Raw genomic sequence first — 17430 nt, forward strand, 5'->3', positions numbered from 1 at the left:
ACAGTTGATGAAGTATATATTGCTTTTCAGATTGTCAGCTTTTTGGAGAACTAATTTTTCTTTGCGATGAGCAGTTTTGTTAACTACGTACATGGCGCATCTTGGTCAGGATCATGAACATGAAGTTATTTCAGTGGATTGATTGGATCTGTCATAGAGCCTTGTCCTCATTTTCTCTTACATATTTGTTTGGATTTGGCTGGGTTGGAGGCATTATTCTTTGTTTTAACCACTAATTACACAAGGATAGCATAAATCTATATTGATCTTAAATCTTGTCTTTCATATGACCTTGGAAATGTTTGGAACGCAGCATCTCTGACCTTGAATTTGCTTTCTCAACCTCATGCAGTGCTGGTGGCTTTGATGCCATCGGGAAAATGAGAGATTCAGCCTCTTCAATTCCCCACTTTCCTTAAATTGTTCTGATGATATGTACTTACAATTAAGATAAAATAATGTGCAGTAGATGGAGATTCAACTGCCGCATTGCTTACTGTGTGCCAGGCTGGGTGAAGGGGAGAGGCTGTGATTGAGTTCGAGGGGGCTGGAAGTGATGGGACTTTGGCAGTCTTTGAGTCACTAAACCAAACCCAGCCCAATTTTACCCCTCTGTGCCATTCCCAGTCCTGTGTTGGCTGTTGGCTTTACACCATCCTGCAAGGGGATCGAGCTAAGGTGGAGGAGGGGGGAAGGATTCACTCTTGTATTCATTTATATTGACAAACTGCACTGAGAGAGGCAGATGCCAGGTGCTGCAGCAATGCAAAGTACTGGAGTCTGGCCTTGTTAATGAGTGATGTGCCTAGCTCAGCTTCAGTTCCCCATGGATTATAGGGCTGTCGTAACTCTTCCTTATGTAATAAACAGGGTACAAAAAGAGTCCCTGGGAAGTAAATATGATTAACCATTTTAGATTCATGAAGGTGTGAGCTTCATCCTATGGAGACAAGTTTCACTGAGCATTTTTACACCAAAGTAGGTCAATTTAATTGTGATTGGCTTTAATGAGCCTTACTCTGCAGTTCTTTACCTGTAGCTGGTTGGCACTCAGAAGCGTAAACACCATTGCTGCCTTTAAAAAAAGCAATGAGAAATCAAAGAAGCAATTTCTAGTCGGATTCATTTCAACTCGACTGGCACAGGTGATGCATAAGCAGGGTAAGCAAGGCAGGACCCATGAGAAAAGCCAGCCCATGTTTAAGCAGCACTGACCAGCAGGTTTGCTGCCATAGGATAAAGGTGAAGCTTTGCTTTTGGTTTCACAGCAGTTGCCTTGCAAACTGTCTGTGGTTTCATTTTGGTGTGGGCAAATAGGGGTTATTTCATTAGAGCTGCAAAGAGATATCCAGGTTTGTATGAGTGAATTTGTCTTTGTGCCTCAAAAGACATTCCAGTAAAGTAGCAGTGAAGAGAGGAAAGCACTAAGGAGAATTTGTCATTTAGGCTGTCCCCAGCACATATTTATGTACTAGTTTCCCTTGAGAGAGAGGAAAAAAAAGTCTCATATATCCGGAAATTGTGTATCATGGCAGTTGATCTTTATCTTTGGGATGGAGTGCTCACAGGTAGTGCTTTGGGGAAGGGAAAATTGATGGCTTTAAGTATTTAGTTGGTGGATGTGGGATGGGGCTTCTGCCTCAGCTGTGGAGTCACAGAAGTGCCTTATGAATGTGGCCTGGGAGATGTTTGCTGTGTGTTTAGCCTGCAACCTAAGCAGGTTGAGTGGGAAGAATCCTACGTGGTCTGTTTCGATGGTGATGATGCTGAATTTGTATTCTGCACCATTTGACTTGTACTTTTGTCTTCTCTTTCACCAGCCCAGAACTGCAGTCACATTTTGCACGGCCCCAATGGGACGATACAGAGTCCAGGCTTTCCATATGGATATCCAAATTATGCAAACTGCACTTGGACAATCACTGCTGAGGAGCAGAACAGGATACAGCTTGTTTTCCAGTCCTTTGCATTAGAGGAAGATTTTGATGTCTTATCTATCTACGATGGACCCCTTCAGCAGGGGAACCTGAGAACAAGGTACATTGTCTATGATAGAGGTGTTTATAAGCCTATTCCTATTTCTGCTAGTAGGATTAAATGCATTCAGGTTGCTGATATATCCTGCAATAAACTGTGGTTCTTCATGAGCAGTTCTTTACAGCTCCTTTGCTTTCTTATCTCTGATAAAGTTTGATATGTTTCTCTGAATGCCTGACAGTAATGATTTATCAAAAGTCATTCTAGATATCCAGAGAAGTTAATTAGAAAATGGAGCAAGAGGGAAGCAAAGCTAATGTGCAGAGGAGCTTCCTTCAATCTGAAGGAGATTCTGAGTGGGAGGATGGATAAGGAATGGGTTTCAGTTTACATCTCTACCCAGTGTTTTGTGGGGAATTACCCAAATGACTCAACATGTGGCTGGCCCATCAGCTGGATTGGGGAGGTATTTTCTCACTTCTGTCTGAACTGGTGGATCTTTGAGTAAGATATTTTAGTATGGAGAATCTCCGTGGAGTTTGATTTCTAAGACTTCAGGGCACCATCTTGAAATTAATAGAAAGTCAATGAGAGGCTGATTATGGAAAATAATGCATTACTATGTAGCAGCTGTTAAACGTTATGCCAATTTTCTGCATTTGGAGGAGTAATGACTCCTATATGCCTGTTGTTGTGTGATGTGGTGTCTGATTGCTGCTGATATCTGATAGTAATGTGCTCAATGAAGGAGCAATGGTGGCATCCTGTGTTAGAATCCTTGTTTGGATGCTGGACATGGATGGTTCTGGACATTTTACTTCCAACTATTTGAGTTCTTTGACTTCAGTATCTTCTCCAACACAACTGTAAATCAGACACCATGGAATAACTGTGCCCAGCTATTGCTCTGAGCTACTCTTAAGCATGATATGTTATGGGCAGAAGTACCAGCAAGGGTGTTGTGATACAGTCCATTGGTACAACAGACCTCTGAGGTGCAGCTTGGCTGCTGCCTTTTAATGTGTGGTCTTGCAGGAGACAAATCATGTCCTCCCTCTGCATCACCAATGAATGTTTTGCACAACTTGAAGCGCATACAAGATGCAGGAGCACAAAGCAATGTGAGCATTTAATCTCTAATGAGTGGATGATGTATTCAGGTAGTGGTGAGCCACAGAGGGAAGGGAAATGAGCAGAAAAAGGTTTTCTAGAGAACTGACAGCTCTCACAGAGGGCTTATAGTAGTAAATGAGGTGTGGGCTCATACATGATGGACACTTGTTCTTCTCCTGTATGTTTCTAGATTAGTGATTGCAAGACCTGGATCTTGCTCCTCTGTGCTGTTTGCTGTCTGATCTCTTTGTTCAGCTCATATTTTCTCATACATCCATCTTACTTCATTAAGTTCTGAAGCCGTTGCCCAACATTGGACTTTTTTCTTCTTTCTTTTTTTGTCCCCTTTGGCTATCAATTTTTTTTTTCTTGGACTGCTTTCCAAATGTATTCTATTCATCACTGAAGTGCAGCACCTGAAGATGGATGACCACACATCATTCATCAAAGCTGGTGCTACCGGGAGGTGAGCCATAATAAGCTGTAAGCAAGCATACAAAAGGGAAAGAAAAGCTGTTTCTATAGTGAAGGTAACTGCTTTGTTCACTGTTGTTCAAGGCCTATCAACAAAACAGCCAACAAAGACAGGAACTGTGCCTCCCTGCTTCTCCCACTGAAGCTTGTATTGTTGAGCATCGCTGATTTATTTCAGTAGGTCTTGACTGGGAAGAACTGAGTGATCTTGGGTATAAATGAGTGGCTTATGTGTTGGTGTGCTGAGGGATGAAGGATGTTCATGTTCTCTCAAAACCTTGGAGTTCCACTTAAGGCATATATTGCTAAGAGTCCCCCTGATCTGATGTCTCAGTGTCACATCTATGCCTTTTGCCTGTGCCTTCTAAGGAAGGGTTAATAATTGCCTTCATCGTGTGCTGGTGAACACCCTGTTGTCTTGCAATTTAATGTGGTGTGAAAGTTCCCTAATAGAATAAGAGCAGACTTAATCCAATGAGACATTTGCTAATAAACTGCTTTACTGTATATTAGGGAATTTGCGCTGCGTGTTTGTGATGAGTATGTGAATATTAAATGGGTTTCAGTGTCTTAATTTAGACGTGCAGGGATCTTACCATCTCTTGTATGACTTTGCTGTGGTTGATAAAACGGGAGCTTGCCTCAGAGCCCTTCCTTCTTCAGCCTCTTAAATGATTCTGCTTTTTCCCCACATTGTGCCTTGGCTTTTAGTAGTGAAAGCACTGCACACAAGGCAGAATCTTGTTTAGATCCTAAGAATATGGGGAACTGGATTTTTATCCTTGGCTCGTATAGGAGAGCTGTGTTCTCAACCATTAGATACGATTTGTCACTTCTTTTTGGGGCCAGACGTGGCTTTCCTGCATGTGCTCATCAGCCCAAGCTGTCCCAAACTCCCATCCTTTGAATCCTTTGAGTCCCTGAGCTGCTGCTGGAGGTTGGATCTGAGAACTGCAGTTGCTCAAGAATACTTCTTGTGAATTCCCATTGTGCTGCACTGATTGTCATTGTGCAGGGGATGCTCCAATCAGGTTCCTTTCCTGATTGCTTTCCCACCGTGCTGGGCTTAGCAGCTCAGCAGAGACCTGACTGAAATTTGAATATTTGCAGTTATTTTTGGATCTCCAGATTGCTGTGGGGTTTGGGAGCCGCTTTGCACCTCTTCATATCTGACTGTGGTTACGTGACATAACCAGACAGTAGCTGACAAGAAAGAAAGAAGTAGCAAAGTGAGGCCGCGTGCCGCCTTCAAACGTTTTCATCTGGTGCTGATAATTTGTAATTAATGCAGAGATCTTCAATTAGTTGCTAACTTAGTGCAGGCCTAAGACTTCAAGTAATTAAGATGATGGGAAAGCGTGTTTGCAGTGTGTTTGGTAAGTCAGCTGTTTGACGTGCATAGTCCTGTTTGTTGTGATGGAAGACATGGAGTTTACACTCAGAATAGCTCTGATCAATGAGATTTGTACTCTTCCTTCTGCAAACTCTTAGGAAAGGCAAAGGGCTGGGATGTGCAGTGCTTTCTTGAGGGGAAGAATGTCAGTAATATGTAGTTATAACACATCTCTTTGGCCATATTTAATAGGCTGCAAGATAAAATACTTTGTTTGATCTTACAAGTGTCAGATAGTGGTGATAAGAGGCGAGTTACCCACAGCATGACCTGTTTGCAGATCCAACAGATAGCTGTTTTTCTTGGTCATCTCTTCAAATAACAGACTGGTAGAGATGTACTTAATTATCAATCAGGAGAAGAGAGCTTTTGATCTTCAAGGCAATAGAAAGGGAGCAGTGCAGGTTGCATCCCCCAACATGTGCTGTGTGTCTGCATGAAGCAATGCAGCTCCAGGTGCTGCCCACATTGATGTAGGGTTTGCTGGAGCTCAGAGTGGGGAATGAATTCCTGGAGATGCTGAATTTGCTGTCCAGCTGCACACAAATGGGTGTTAAGAATCTGTGGAGTCACCTTTGGTCCTGTGCCGTGGTCCTTTGTACTCAGCTCATGTCTGCAAGGGGACTGCACTGCTTTACTGAGGGCAAAGATAAGAGGAATAAGGAGGGGCAGCTAAATCCTACTGTCATCCTTAGCTCCAAGATCCTATCTCCCTTCTCCCTTTAGCAGATTCTTTTGGTCATTTCATATTAACTTCCTAGGGATTGTGACCACAGAACACTGATGGTTCTTGTATCATGCCCTGTGTGCAGTGTTCCTGATGCTGTGGGGAATTGCTGAGTGTGGGATAACGGATGCAACAAAATCTTCAAGTTTTGGAGAGCTGATGGGGTGAATGCAGCAGCATTTGGGGCTGTTTGTGTTCTCTGCATTTCTATTAGGTCATGTTATTGTGATGGGTGGTAAAAAGCTGATGATGGAATTGGGGCAGGGGGATTTTTGGACTGGGATTGTCTCCAGATATGGCTGTTCGTGCTGTGTGCTCGGTGTAGGGGCTCTCTGTGGCTCAGCCTTAAAGCCTCACTGTTATCCGAACTGTGAGTGGTTTGTTTTCCCACTAAACTGCTGATTAATGGTGTTTATGGGTAAAAATCTACTAGAAATCCTTGACAATGACTCTTGCTTCTTATTAAAGTAAGCTGAGCGTAGAAGGATTTTCTATAATTAGGTAACATCTAATAGATTTAATTAAGACTCCGCCTACCACCAATATTTCCCCGCTAGAGCGTGTCCTGTAGTACAACATCTGAATGTTTCTTGAACACAAGAACTTCAGGCTGAGTGTTAATAGCATTCAGATGACAGAAGCAGAGTGTTGTGAGGTCTGAATGTGGTCATTTTTATGTAGATCCTGCAGTGCCCAGAACTGGTGTTCCAGGTAAAATACATGGGTGAGGTGGGAGCTGCCTTAGGCATGGCAGTGTGTCATCAGCTGTTGGTTATTGCTTATTTCCATCTGTTAAATGGCACAGCTTTATTTGTGGAAGTTTTAACTGTAGAATACTTAACCCTCCCCCCTTGGAGGGCCTGTTTGCTGGGATGGGGAAGGACTCAAAGCACAAAACAAACATCTGTGCCTTTAAGTGCCTTCCTCCCTTAGGGAGGCTTTTTTTTGGATGCATTGAGTCTCCAGGTCAAGGAATTATTTTATTTCACTTTAATGTCTGACCTTGAGAGTTTCTCAGGCAAAGCATCCTCTCCAGTCAATGCGTATTTCTCTTTTATCAGAATTAATGAAAGACTACAGGAGATGATACAATCTTACTAGATCATTGAAGATACAATGAAATTGTGGAGCGCTATTACTTGCAGGCTCAAATAGAAAATTGACAAATCTGCAGTGCCCATTGACTCTAATTCATTACTCTCCTGTTGGGCAGCAGAGGGTGGGCTGACTCCCTTCAGTCTCTTCATAGTTGTGTCTTGGTGTGGCACAAGGCTGCTGACGGCTGGGCTTTTTTCATAGTGAGTGTAATTGTCTGTTTGCAGACTCAAAACTGTTCAGAAGACATAAAGGCTTCTGCTGTCCAAAGGTAATTGCCCTGACATCTTCCCCTTACTTTGTAATACACAGTCCTGCAGCTGATTATTGCTGCTATGGTGGAATTAAAGGATGTGGGAGGAGGAGAAATATTTCCATTTGATCTGTTTGGTTGCTGTTGTCACCCATCCATGTGCATGTCAGCCTCGTGCTGGAGTTGTTTGCAGTCCTTGTGTTGGTAGCAGAGCAGGGGTGTAGAAGAAGAGGTTGCTGATGCAAAGTGAAAGCTGTGATGCTGTTGGGATTGAGGCTTTTTGCCTCCAGCACATCCAGCATTCCTGGAGCTGAGATCTGCTAAACACCAGCATTTATCTGCATTGTTCACCTCATCCCTGCTTGGTGTTCAGCATTCACAGAAGGTGCAAGTGAACAGAGAATTGGGTATGATGTGAATCAATACTGGAGTCTTTTTAGAGAGATCTTCATCATCAGAAGCTGTTTTTTGTTTCAGGCTGTTTTCATCATACAGCACATCTGAGAATTGCATTCCTTATTAACCTGTTCTGTCGGCATGTTTTCACTGCACTGGTTGTGAAGGCCAACTTGCATCGCTTATTTGTGCCATCTGGATGCTTCCCTTTGATTTAGGTCTATAGAAAGCAAATTTCTACTGATTCCTTCTTTCTTATTGCTGTTAAGTTTCATTACTACGTATAATTACGTAGTAATATTATATTATTATAGCTGTCCTCTGGTCAGTAGTGAGGCTGTACTTTGTGGCCATGCCCAGAAGGATCAGAGCTGGCTGCTGAGCTGCTGTCCTGGGGTCACCTGGGCAGAACAGTGCCTGCCTTCTGCTGCTGCTTAATATTCACTTGGGAGAAGTGAAGGTTCTCTCTGCAGACCGGTGTCTGAAGCAGAGTTTGAACCTTGCTTGTGAATGCATCAGGAGTCGGAGGGATGCGTGGAGTTGGCAGCTGAGACCCAGAGCTGCTCTGCATGTCGGCTTTGGCTCTTCACAGTTGTGTGGCTTCAGCTTCTTGAGATTCAGATGGGGAGAGCAGGAGGAACAGGGCTGCATAGGTGGTAAGTACCGATGCTAACAAAGCCATAATTAAAGTTTTTGCTTGATTATCCCTCCATACGCTCACCCTCCTGGATGCCCAGCGTGTTCTGGGATTATTTACGTGGTTAAACAGGCAGCCTTTCAGCCTTAAGATACATTCAGCTCCTGCGTCTGGAAAACTTAATGTTCCCTGAGAATTCCTTGGCCTTGTTAGCTGCTGGCACTTAGCAGCGAAAGCCTTTCTCTGCCCCTGGAGGATTTATGATAACAAACCCGTGGTCTCTGTTAAACGATGAGGTTAGAAATTATGCTTGAGGAAAGAAATCCTGTGTTTACCATGGAAGAAACATGAAGCTCAAGTTGCTGTGTTCCCAGGGCATCAGCAGCAGCCTGCTGCTCCATCAGGGTGGTGCTCGTGATGTGCTCAGTGTGCTGCATAGCCAGGCATAGCTCCTGATGGAAGGGACTGATTCACCCTGTAAGGACAGGTGATGTCCTCCTTGCACAGCATTTGTTATGGGTTGCTTTGCTTTGTCCTTCAGGAGCTGTTTTGAATCATTGACAGGGACCTTTTGGGGGAAATGAAGTGACTGCCCGGGGTTGAAAATATTTTCTCTTTTTAAAATGGATTTGTACCAATGCCCAAAAGGGAAGAATACTCTCTTGACGTTATTGATTGCAATGCGTGCATTCTTTTGGCTAGGAACATAATTTACCATTCCATCTTCTTGGCTGGATGGAACTGATCGTCAGACTCTTTTCAAACTGACATTTTTGCTGCTCCAGGAAGGGAACAGCCAAACTCACAGATGCTTGGGCAAAGACCTTCTGTGTTGGATGGACAAGAAATGAAAACAGAGCAAAACACCAGCTCGCTTTATGAGCTACACCCCACTTTACTGGGAATATCAGATCTGATTTGCTGAGATGTTACTAACATTTGGGGGATCTTTCTGATAATTTGTGCTTTTTCTTCTGAGTTTGTAAGAATAAAACCAGAGGAAACAGCTGCCAAAGTTGGCTCGTTTCTCTGTTATCTGAGGGAGTAAAAGCAAGATGTGCATAAAAGGAACATGATAAAAAAATGATGAACTTGGGAATGTTTTGCTTTTTTTTTCCCCATACATTGGAAAAATGACATTTATTGAAGCTTGATGCTTAGTTGCTGCTCACAGCTTCAGAGCTGTGAAAGTCCCGTATATTTGAGATGGCTGTGCAGGCTTTAGGTCCTATAAATAACCCCTTTTCTAGTGGGAATTCACCCAAAACTCATTTTAAATGAGCAGAGAAATCCATCCAGGCTGGAATTTATGAGCCCTGTGACCATCCCCGGGGACAGTGTTAGTTAATGAAGCCTTTGTCAGTGTCAGAGGTAAGCAGAGGACTCTTGTGGCTTGATGAATTATCCTTGGCTTGGAGAAGGGAAAATGCAGTTGCTTCTTAAGTCATGTTGGCGTGTGGGGGTTGATTGTATCAAGTTGGATTGAGGGCTGTTTGCAAAGGGTAGGTAAAGGTCATGAAAAATGGGGGTGTAGCATTTGTTAGAGGGCAGGAGCTGAAGGGATGCTCTCCATGCTGCCTCAGGAAGAAAAATACATCAGTGTGTTGGGTCTGGTTGAGCTTGACTCCGAAAGAAAAGCAACCTGGTGCCAGATATAAGTCACTTCTACTGTAGTATTTAAGCATTAGAGGAACTCAAAGATGGTCGCCATCTCTTTCCAATGACTTCACTGCAGCTGTTCTGCAATAAAACACCTACTTGTGGTGATGTCTGTGGTGGGGTTGGGTGGCTGTGGTTAAATGCCCTGATCTCTGGCATCTGTTCTTTTACTCCTCTTGACACGGACCATGAAGCCGTCCATGAGGCAGCCTAGTTTGTTAGTCACCCCTGACTTTAAATGAGGTTCTGTTTCTTGCTTTCCTAAGGCTTCAGTTTTTAAACACGGAGCTGTTTCTGAAGTTGGTTTCTGCTGGCAGCAGAATGCTTGCACATTTATTTCATCAAAACTGAGGAACTTAAAACTGTTAGCCTGGGATGAGCAATCTTTCACCTGTTTATAGAGGAAAGGTTGAACATATACAGGTAGTCTCCTTTAAACCAGCGAGTTCCCTCGTAGTTCTATGGTTACATCAGCCAGCTAACTGAATGCCAAAGACATGAAATTCAATTCCAAGTCAATGGGAAGCTATTGGGCCTTTCTATCTTGGCACCATTTGGTAATGGATTGGCTTCGTACATCGTGAGCTCTCTCCTCTCCATCACCTGCCTGCATTGGTGAGCAGAAGCTCCATGCTAGAGGACTTGCTATGATTCCCCAACTTGGTTTTCCATAGAGCAACTCATGCTCTGGGGTTCTTCCTCTAGGCAGTCCCTTACACCCAGCTTGACTTGAAAGTTGTCCTGGGGATAACAAAGGGGGGGTCAGACCAGCCCACATCTTGTTTTGACTGTATAATGGTGAGCAGACTGGTTCATTTGATGGGAAATCTCTTTAATAGGTGCCTTCAAATTACATGCAGGAAAAAATCACTGAGGTATGGTGTAGTGTAATTTAATGCTGGTTTAAACGATGCGATCCAATGCATTTTCATTAGGTGTTCTGAGACACTTCTCCAGCATTTACGCTTTGAAGGCTGTTGGATTGCCAGCTGCAATAACTATTTTGATTGCAGTCTGAGCTGATGGTGGGCATCCTACCAGAAAAATAATGTGCTCTGTTTTAATTATGGCACCTGCATTCCAAAGTGGGAGCCTGGGTCCCGGTCTGTGATGTTGCTGTGCTTGGTACAGTGGAGCAGGATAATATGCAACAGGTGGAGGTGAGCTCATGTGCAGAGGGGGTTTGGTGCAGCGACCTGCTATGTGCTTAGCTTAGCAAGTGGTGCTTCTGGCACTGCTTTAGTTTGGTTCCCCACTGTAGGAGCAGAATGAAGCCAATGGAAAACACATTGCAAAGCTCACACAATCAGCATTGGCCCCAAGCAACTTAAGGGGGTAATGACTCAATAACCCATTTGGCCAGAGGTACAGAAGGAATGGGAGATAATTTGTGCTCTTATTACTGCCCTCACCTTCTTGTTCCAGCCCTTAATGTGAAAACAAGGGACAGCATTTGCAGCTTTTCTTTCTCTTGTTATTGTATACATCCTTTTTTATTGCCACGCTAAATAACAGTGATGTCAGAATGACTGTTTCATGCACGAGGCTGTTTGGGAATGATTTCATGTTGTCTGCAGACACAGTAGCCATGCCTTGAATTTCCCTGGGCTGCAGGTTTAGGTTTGGGACTGGAGGACACAAAGAGATGGTTGGGTTGGGTTGTTTGTTTTTACAAGGTGCCCATGGAAACATCTTCAATCAGTGTGGAATCCATGGGAAGTCTGAGGCCAAACTTCTGCTAGAATGTCATGCCCTTGTGCACAGACCATCCTTCTCTTTGAGCACCCTGTAACTACAAAGCATGAATATATCCTTAAGGGCAATTTTGTTTCAGGTAGTACTTAATTCCCATCATCTCCTCTGGGACTCGTGCACTTGCTTACAGGTAAGCAGACATGTAAATGTTGCCCTGAATTAAAATCAACATCTGCAGAGTGGAGTCATCTCAGTGAATGCTGTGAGCTGAATCCGAGATGCAAAAAACCTGCACTCGGAGAGGATGGATCTGCTAAGAATCAAAAGCCTTTTGGGAGCTGATGGTGCTGGGAATGAAAGCCAACAGGTTCTGTTTTCTGTTGTATGTTCTGAGTAAAACTGGTCTTTGTGTTGCTTGGAGTCTTTGGGGTCTCCATTTCAGCTAAGTTGCACAGTAAAACTTTGGCACTCTCCTTTAGTTCTGGGCACAGCAAAACTGTCTGAATCCTAAGAAAAAACTGGAAGCTTTAAATCTGTAATAAACAGCAGCAATTGTTCTTTCAGCTTGTGTAGACAATAGGTTTTATGCTGGGAGCTGGGAAGCATTTCTTTACTGACATCAAATCATCTGCCATCATTGGCAACTGCATGAATTTTGCCAGCAACTTGGACATTTTTGCTTTAATAAGGTTCCAAAGGCAGAGCGTGTCAGCTTTCATTAGTCAGTTCAATCTGTTTGACATAAATATTTGAATTCATTGAGTTGGGGACAGAGTAAGAACAGTGAAGGAGGTTCATTTACTGTCTCTATAAGTTGGCTGGTGGCAGATTGAAAGAGAAGCTGCTGGGTTGGGACTGGCTGTGCTGGCACCTGGTTGGTGAGGGTACCCCAGTGCTAAGGGTTGTTCAGTGGGAGCTGTGATATAGGAGGTGAATGGAAAAGATCTACATAGATGTACTTTGTAAGACATCACTTGCCAGCATCTTTCTAATGGGAAAGGAAGAAAGGATGTAACTGCTGTATAGAAGATGTGGGATGAGCATCTGTGTGTGTAAGAAGGATTAGACTTTCTGTTACAGTAGCACGTTTATACCTTATGTAAATCTATTATGTAAATCACCTCTGCCAAGTGTGGGGAGATGGATTATAAGTTATAAAACTGTGATTGTTTGTAGGAAATGTACATTAGTTCTTGGGCTGTGTCAATATAGTAAGAGGGATTTGGTGGCTGCCATCTAATAAAGCATTACAAATAAAGCATTACAAAACAAAGGTTTGTAATAAAATTAACAGTTGCCTTTTAGCTCAGAGTCTGCAAGGGGGAGAGCAGAGATGTGCATATGAGAAGTGGCATTTCTGCAGTGTTCTGCTGGATGGAGAAGTGCCTGAGTAGTTCCATTGGAAAGCCAGGACGGGGTTACAAGCCCAGGATGGGTTTGCCCAGTGTTAACTGAACAGCTGTATAATCAACTCAACCTCTGCATGCCCCATCCAAAGGAACTGTTAGCCATTCTCTTTCTGGCTCTTGGGATTTCCCAGCCATTTCAGGCTATGCTGTGTTAACCAGGTGGTGGCTTCCCAGCTTGTTGCTGTTGTAGGCAGGTGAAAGGCAGTGCTGGTGAGTGTAATCTTCCTCTTGGTTTCTTCCAGGTTAACAGGTTTCCAGCTGCCTGCTCCTATAGTGAGTACAGGGGTCGTGCTGTCCTTGTGGCTTGTGAGTGACTACGCAGTCAGTGCTCAAGGCTTCCAGGCGAACTATGAAGGTAAGTGCCCAATACATATCTGCCTTGAATTGTATGTGTGTCCTCTAATGGCATAAAGGACGGGTTAACCATGCCTAAATTGGAGTTACTTTTGCGTTAATTATTGAACCTTGAATATTGTCTCTGTCCCTGTAAATGTTTTTCTTTGGAGTCTTAAGATCTCAGCCTTAATGGTAATTTTTGGTAATGAGTCCTACTGGCCAATTACCCAATACATTAAGCCAGGCAGATGCCTTCATTTAGATGATGATTTGATCTCACTGTGTTTTCTGCACTTGACAATTGTTCAGGTTCAGGAGGATTCTGTTTAAATACTCTCTAATTTCTGTTTAAACACTTTGCTCTGCCTTGAGGCAGGGAGGGGAGGTTTATTCCTCCCAATGGTTGGTGTTTCAGCAGGTGATGTGAGCAGCCCGGCACTGCTGTGTTGTCTGGCTCAGAGCAGGCTCTGGTTGTTCACAGGGCAGAGAAGTGATCATTCATGGGACCTCTGGTGGAAGGAAAGTCCATCATTATGTTTGATGAGCAGGACAGCTCATGGCTCCCAGATTTGGTGACAAAAGACATGAGTTAACATGTAGTTAACTCACAGTACAGGAGGAGATAAGCAAGAGTTTGATAAGAGATACGTGCTCTGCTATAGTGCTGTTTCAGCTCATTGGTAATCCATGACTTGGTGAATAGCTTGTGATTCGATAATTCATGCTTCAAGACAGAACAATGCATCAGAGCCCTTTTGGTAAATGGCTCCTTTATGATCTGTTATCAGAGTACACTCATTATTTGCATCCTCCCTGTTAGCAGGCATTGGGAAATGGTAACTAAAGATCTTGGGAAGCCCTTTGTCTAACGGAAGGTAGGAAGGAAATACATATACGGGGACATTGGAGTGATAGGAAAACATTGCCTTTAAGGTGATGTCTGAGAAGCAAAGAAATTGAGGTTGGCTTTATATCAGTAAAGGTCTTCCTTATTTACCTAATTAGTATGTGTGATGAAGACCATTTATAAGCAATTTATTGGAAACAACAAACATCTGCTTGTATCCCTGTATGTGTTTATTCATTTCTGGCTGCTCCAGAACACACTTAAGCTACACACTTCAACTAGGAAAGGGAGCACTTGCATGCATGGGTGGCAGGATGCTTCCACTGAGAACATGCAGAGATGCTACAAGAGCAGATGGGCTGGAAGCACATTTCTGAGAGCCTGCGGAGCCCTTTGTGAGCCCCCAGGTATTGCTGGTGCCAGAAGGGCCCTGGGATCTGAGGGCTGCTGTGCTGCATTGCCTGTGCAATGCTGTTAGATATTCCTTAACTCTCCCTTCCTCTGACTTCCTCATCTTTCTTCATTTGGTTTGCCGTGTGTTGCCAGCTTGTTTGTTTTCATTGTCTGATTCCTCCTGCTCTCCAGTCTCTTGATATTTGTTGTGATTCTTTTTGTTTGGGTTTTTGGGTTTTTTTTGTTTTTTTTTTTTTGCTATTGATGTCAACTGTTATTTTGAAGCCCAGTATAAACACTAAGGATTTTACATTCATTTTCCTGCTGTGGAAGGCAAACAGGCTGATGTGATGCTTCCCCTGCACAGCCCCCTTCTGATGGAGATGGTGCTGCTGTAGGATGCAGAACCCTATTGGAGGCACTGGATGACAGCTTTGGGGACATGCTGCTGCTCCCAGCTCTGGCACAGATGTTCTGCAAGGTCTTATGTTGGTCCAAGCCTGTGTTCTAAGTTCCCATGGTGCAAAGTGAGGTCAGGATGGCTCCTTGTCATGCACATTGCTCTGAGCTTGCATCCGTGGATGTGCAGGTAGCTTCTATATGGTGCAGTGGATGTGGGAAGACCTCACATATGAGGAGACTTGGCTGGATTGCCAGTACTGAGGTGGATCATCTGGAAGCAGAATGGGGGCAACTGTTGTACTGGGGTGTGAATCTTGACCACATTGTCTTGTGTAAAGTATTCCTGGAGACTGAGTAACCACAAATGACCAATGTCTCCATTGATTGCTTCCCCTGAAGGATGTCTGAAACTAATATTAAGGTGCATGCCTGCGTTACAGTGTGAAATTAATTGCAATCACTGCTGCTGCACACCTGATGGATACACAGTGAGCTGGCATTTACAATAAATGGGGCAAGTCTTTTACAATAAGAGGAAATCGATATACATTCCACATCACTTCCTCAATAATACTAATAACGCTTCATGATGAATAGAGGGCGGGTTATTTTAGCTTATTAATGTAGGTATAAAATAACATTACTTTATTATTTGTAAACCATTACCTCTTGGCTGCCTCACTTTAGTACTAAGGGGATGACAGATGGCAGAGGACTTGAGGAAAGGTACCTGAAGCTGCTGTTTATCACATATGACTGAAGAGAGCACTGCTTTAAAGTACTTCTGCCTTGGCTTTGTGCACTGTGGCCACAGAGGTGTTTTGTGGAATCATAGAGTCACTTAGGTTGGAAAAGAACACAAAGAACATCGAGTCCAACCATCAGCCCATCCCCAGCATCCCAATGCTGTGCCTGGGGGTGTGAGCAGAACAAGACTAGGAGGCTTACAGATGATATACTGAGCCCATTGGTGTTCTTTCCCCAAAAGCAAAGTTCATGTAGAAACTCAGGTTCTGGAATGAACTGAGGCATATTGGACTCTGGACTCCTCTGCATCCAAAACTGCTGCGTGATGCAGTGAGATGGAACAGTAGGTGAAGATTTTCCTTCCCAAGACATCGTGTTTGATTACAGCTGCAACAAATTTGATAGCTGCAAACACTGAGAGCCTGATTGAAAAGAAACAATTACGCCTGGAAGAACACTGCTTATTTTAAGAAATTAGAAGCGTTTAAATACAGAGGGAAACAACCCCAAGTAAATGGTACTGTTTTCCTTCGTAATAAATACCCTCCTCTTTCTCAAGCACAAATATTTCATTCTTTAGAGGGTTGTTTGGGGAGCGGTGTGTGCATATTTAGATAATACAGTTTAAAACTGGGTCCTGTCCATCTTTATCCATTGATTTTCCTAAAGTTGGACAATTCCTGTCCCTTGTTCTGGATGTGTTGTCATTGTGCTCCGTGTCTCCCTTTTCCCATCTGTTATTTGACTTCACAGTGGCAATTGCCCCATTCATGGAGGACAACTCGGTCTGATTTCTGTCTTTAAGCACTGAAGGATGCAGAGTTGGTTCAAGCTGTCCAAATCAGCTTCTGGTTGTTCAACTTGAGGTTCCCATAGGGGCAGTGGGAGCTGCCTTGGGGGGTTGTGGTGGCAATGAGGTGACCCTAATTGCACTGGAACTGCTCAGAGCGTTTTCTCCATATGGGAAAATAAACATCAGGACTGCCAGCTTCGTACTGAATAGGCTGAAATCTTTAAAGCTGTAACAGGATGTACTTTTGACGCCAATTTTCTTTCTGAGCAAACACCGCGTTGGGTTCATTTAAACATCCAGCTGGGTCCCGGCTCTGTCAGTACCTGAATCATAGCAGAGACACGCTGGGTGCTTGGTAAACTTCTTCAGTTGGTGCTTTTCTTTCAGGCTGAGGCAGAGGAACATGAGTCCTGCATCAGAGCACAGGTTAACCCTTGCTCTGGTGGCAGAGGGAAGGATGGAAGCTCAAGGTATTGCTCTAAGTTTGCTGCTGCCTCTGTGCTGTCGTTGCCGAGTCAGAGTGGTGGATGAGGTCAGACTGAAGGCAGCTCATGGGCTGATCCGCTTCCAAAAGTGATTTAAGCCAAATGGAATTAGTAATGTTTTAAATATGATCTAAATGCCTACCCGAGGTCTGAATGCAATTCAGCTAATCCGTTTTAAAAATAATTTGCTAATTTTTTTTTTTTTAATACGTAGCCCACCATATGGAGAAGCAGTGAAGTAGCAGAGGACAGCAGCAGATGAACCAGAAGTTTTCATCTAATTCTAATTGCTCTATTAGAGTTTATTTTGCTGCAGTAACTCACTTAGAGCGCTCAAGCCAGCCAAAAAGATCAGCAGCTGAGATCCTTGGTTGGCCATGCTGGCTCTGTGCACTTCTCTGCAGTACTTAGTGGGTTCACGGCTAAATTGACTTGTTTGGGTCACGCCGCTGTTTCCCAGTGGCTTGAAATGAACTGATAGATTTTAAACTAAGCCAGGCATCTCCAAGCTGCTTTTGTTCTGGGGGTTCATAGCATTGCACTTACAAATGCATTCGGAGAGTGATGCCAAACTGCAGCTCCTCAGCACACCGTGCTGT

General features: G+C 43.7%; 1 protein-coding gene across 1 annotated transcript in view; it reads left to right on the forward strand.

Moving 5' to 3' along the window:
* CSMD2 (CUB and Sushi multiple domains 2) overlaps positions 1–17430 on the forward strand; it is a 187233-nt gene that overhangs the window by 12500 nt on the left and 157303 nt on the right. Inside the window, exons 3-4 of the mRNA XM_032448955.1 lie at positions 1821–2037; positions 13071–13183. Coding sequence (XP_032304846.1) covers positions 1821–2037; positions 13071–13183 — 330 coding nt within the window. The remainder of the gene's footprint in view (positions 1–1820; positions 2038–13070; positions 13184–17430) is intronic.

Source organism: Coturnix japonica, chromosome 23, assembly GCF_001577835.2.
Source record: "Coturnix japonica isolate 7356 chromosome 23, Coturnix japonica 2.1, whole genome shotgun sequence".
Classification (NCBI taxonomy): domain Eukaryota; kingdom Metazoa; phylum Chordata; class Aves; order Galliformes; family Phasianidae; genus Coturnix; species Coturnix japonica.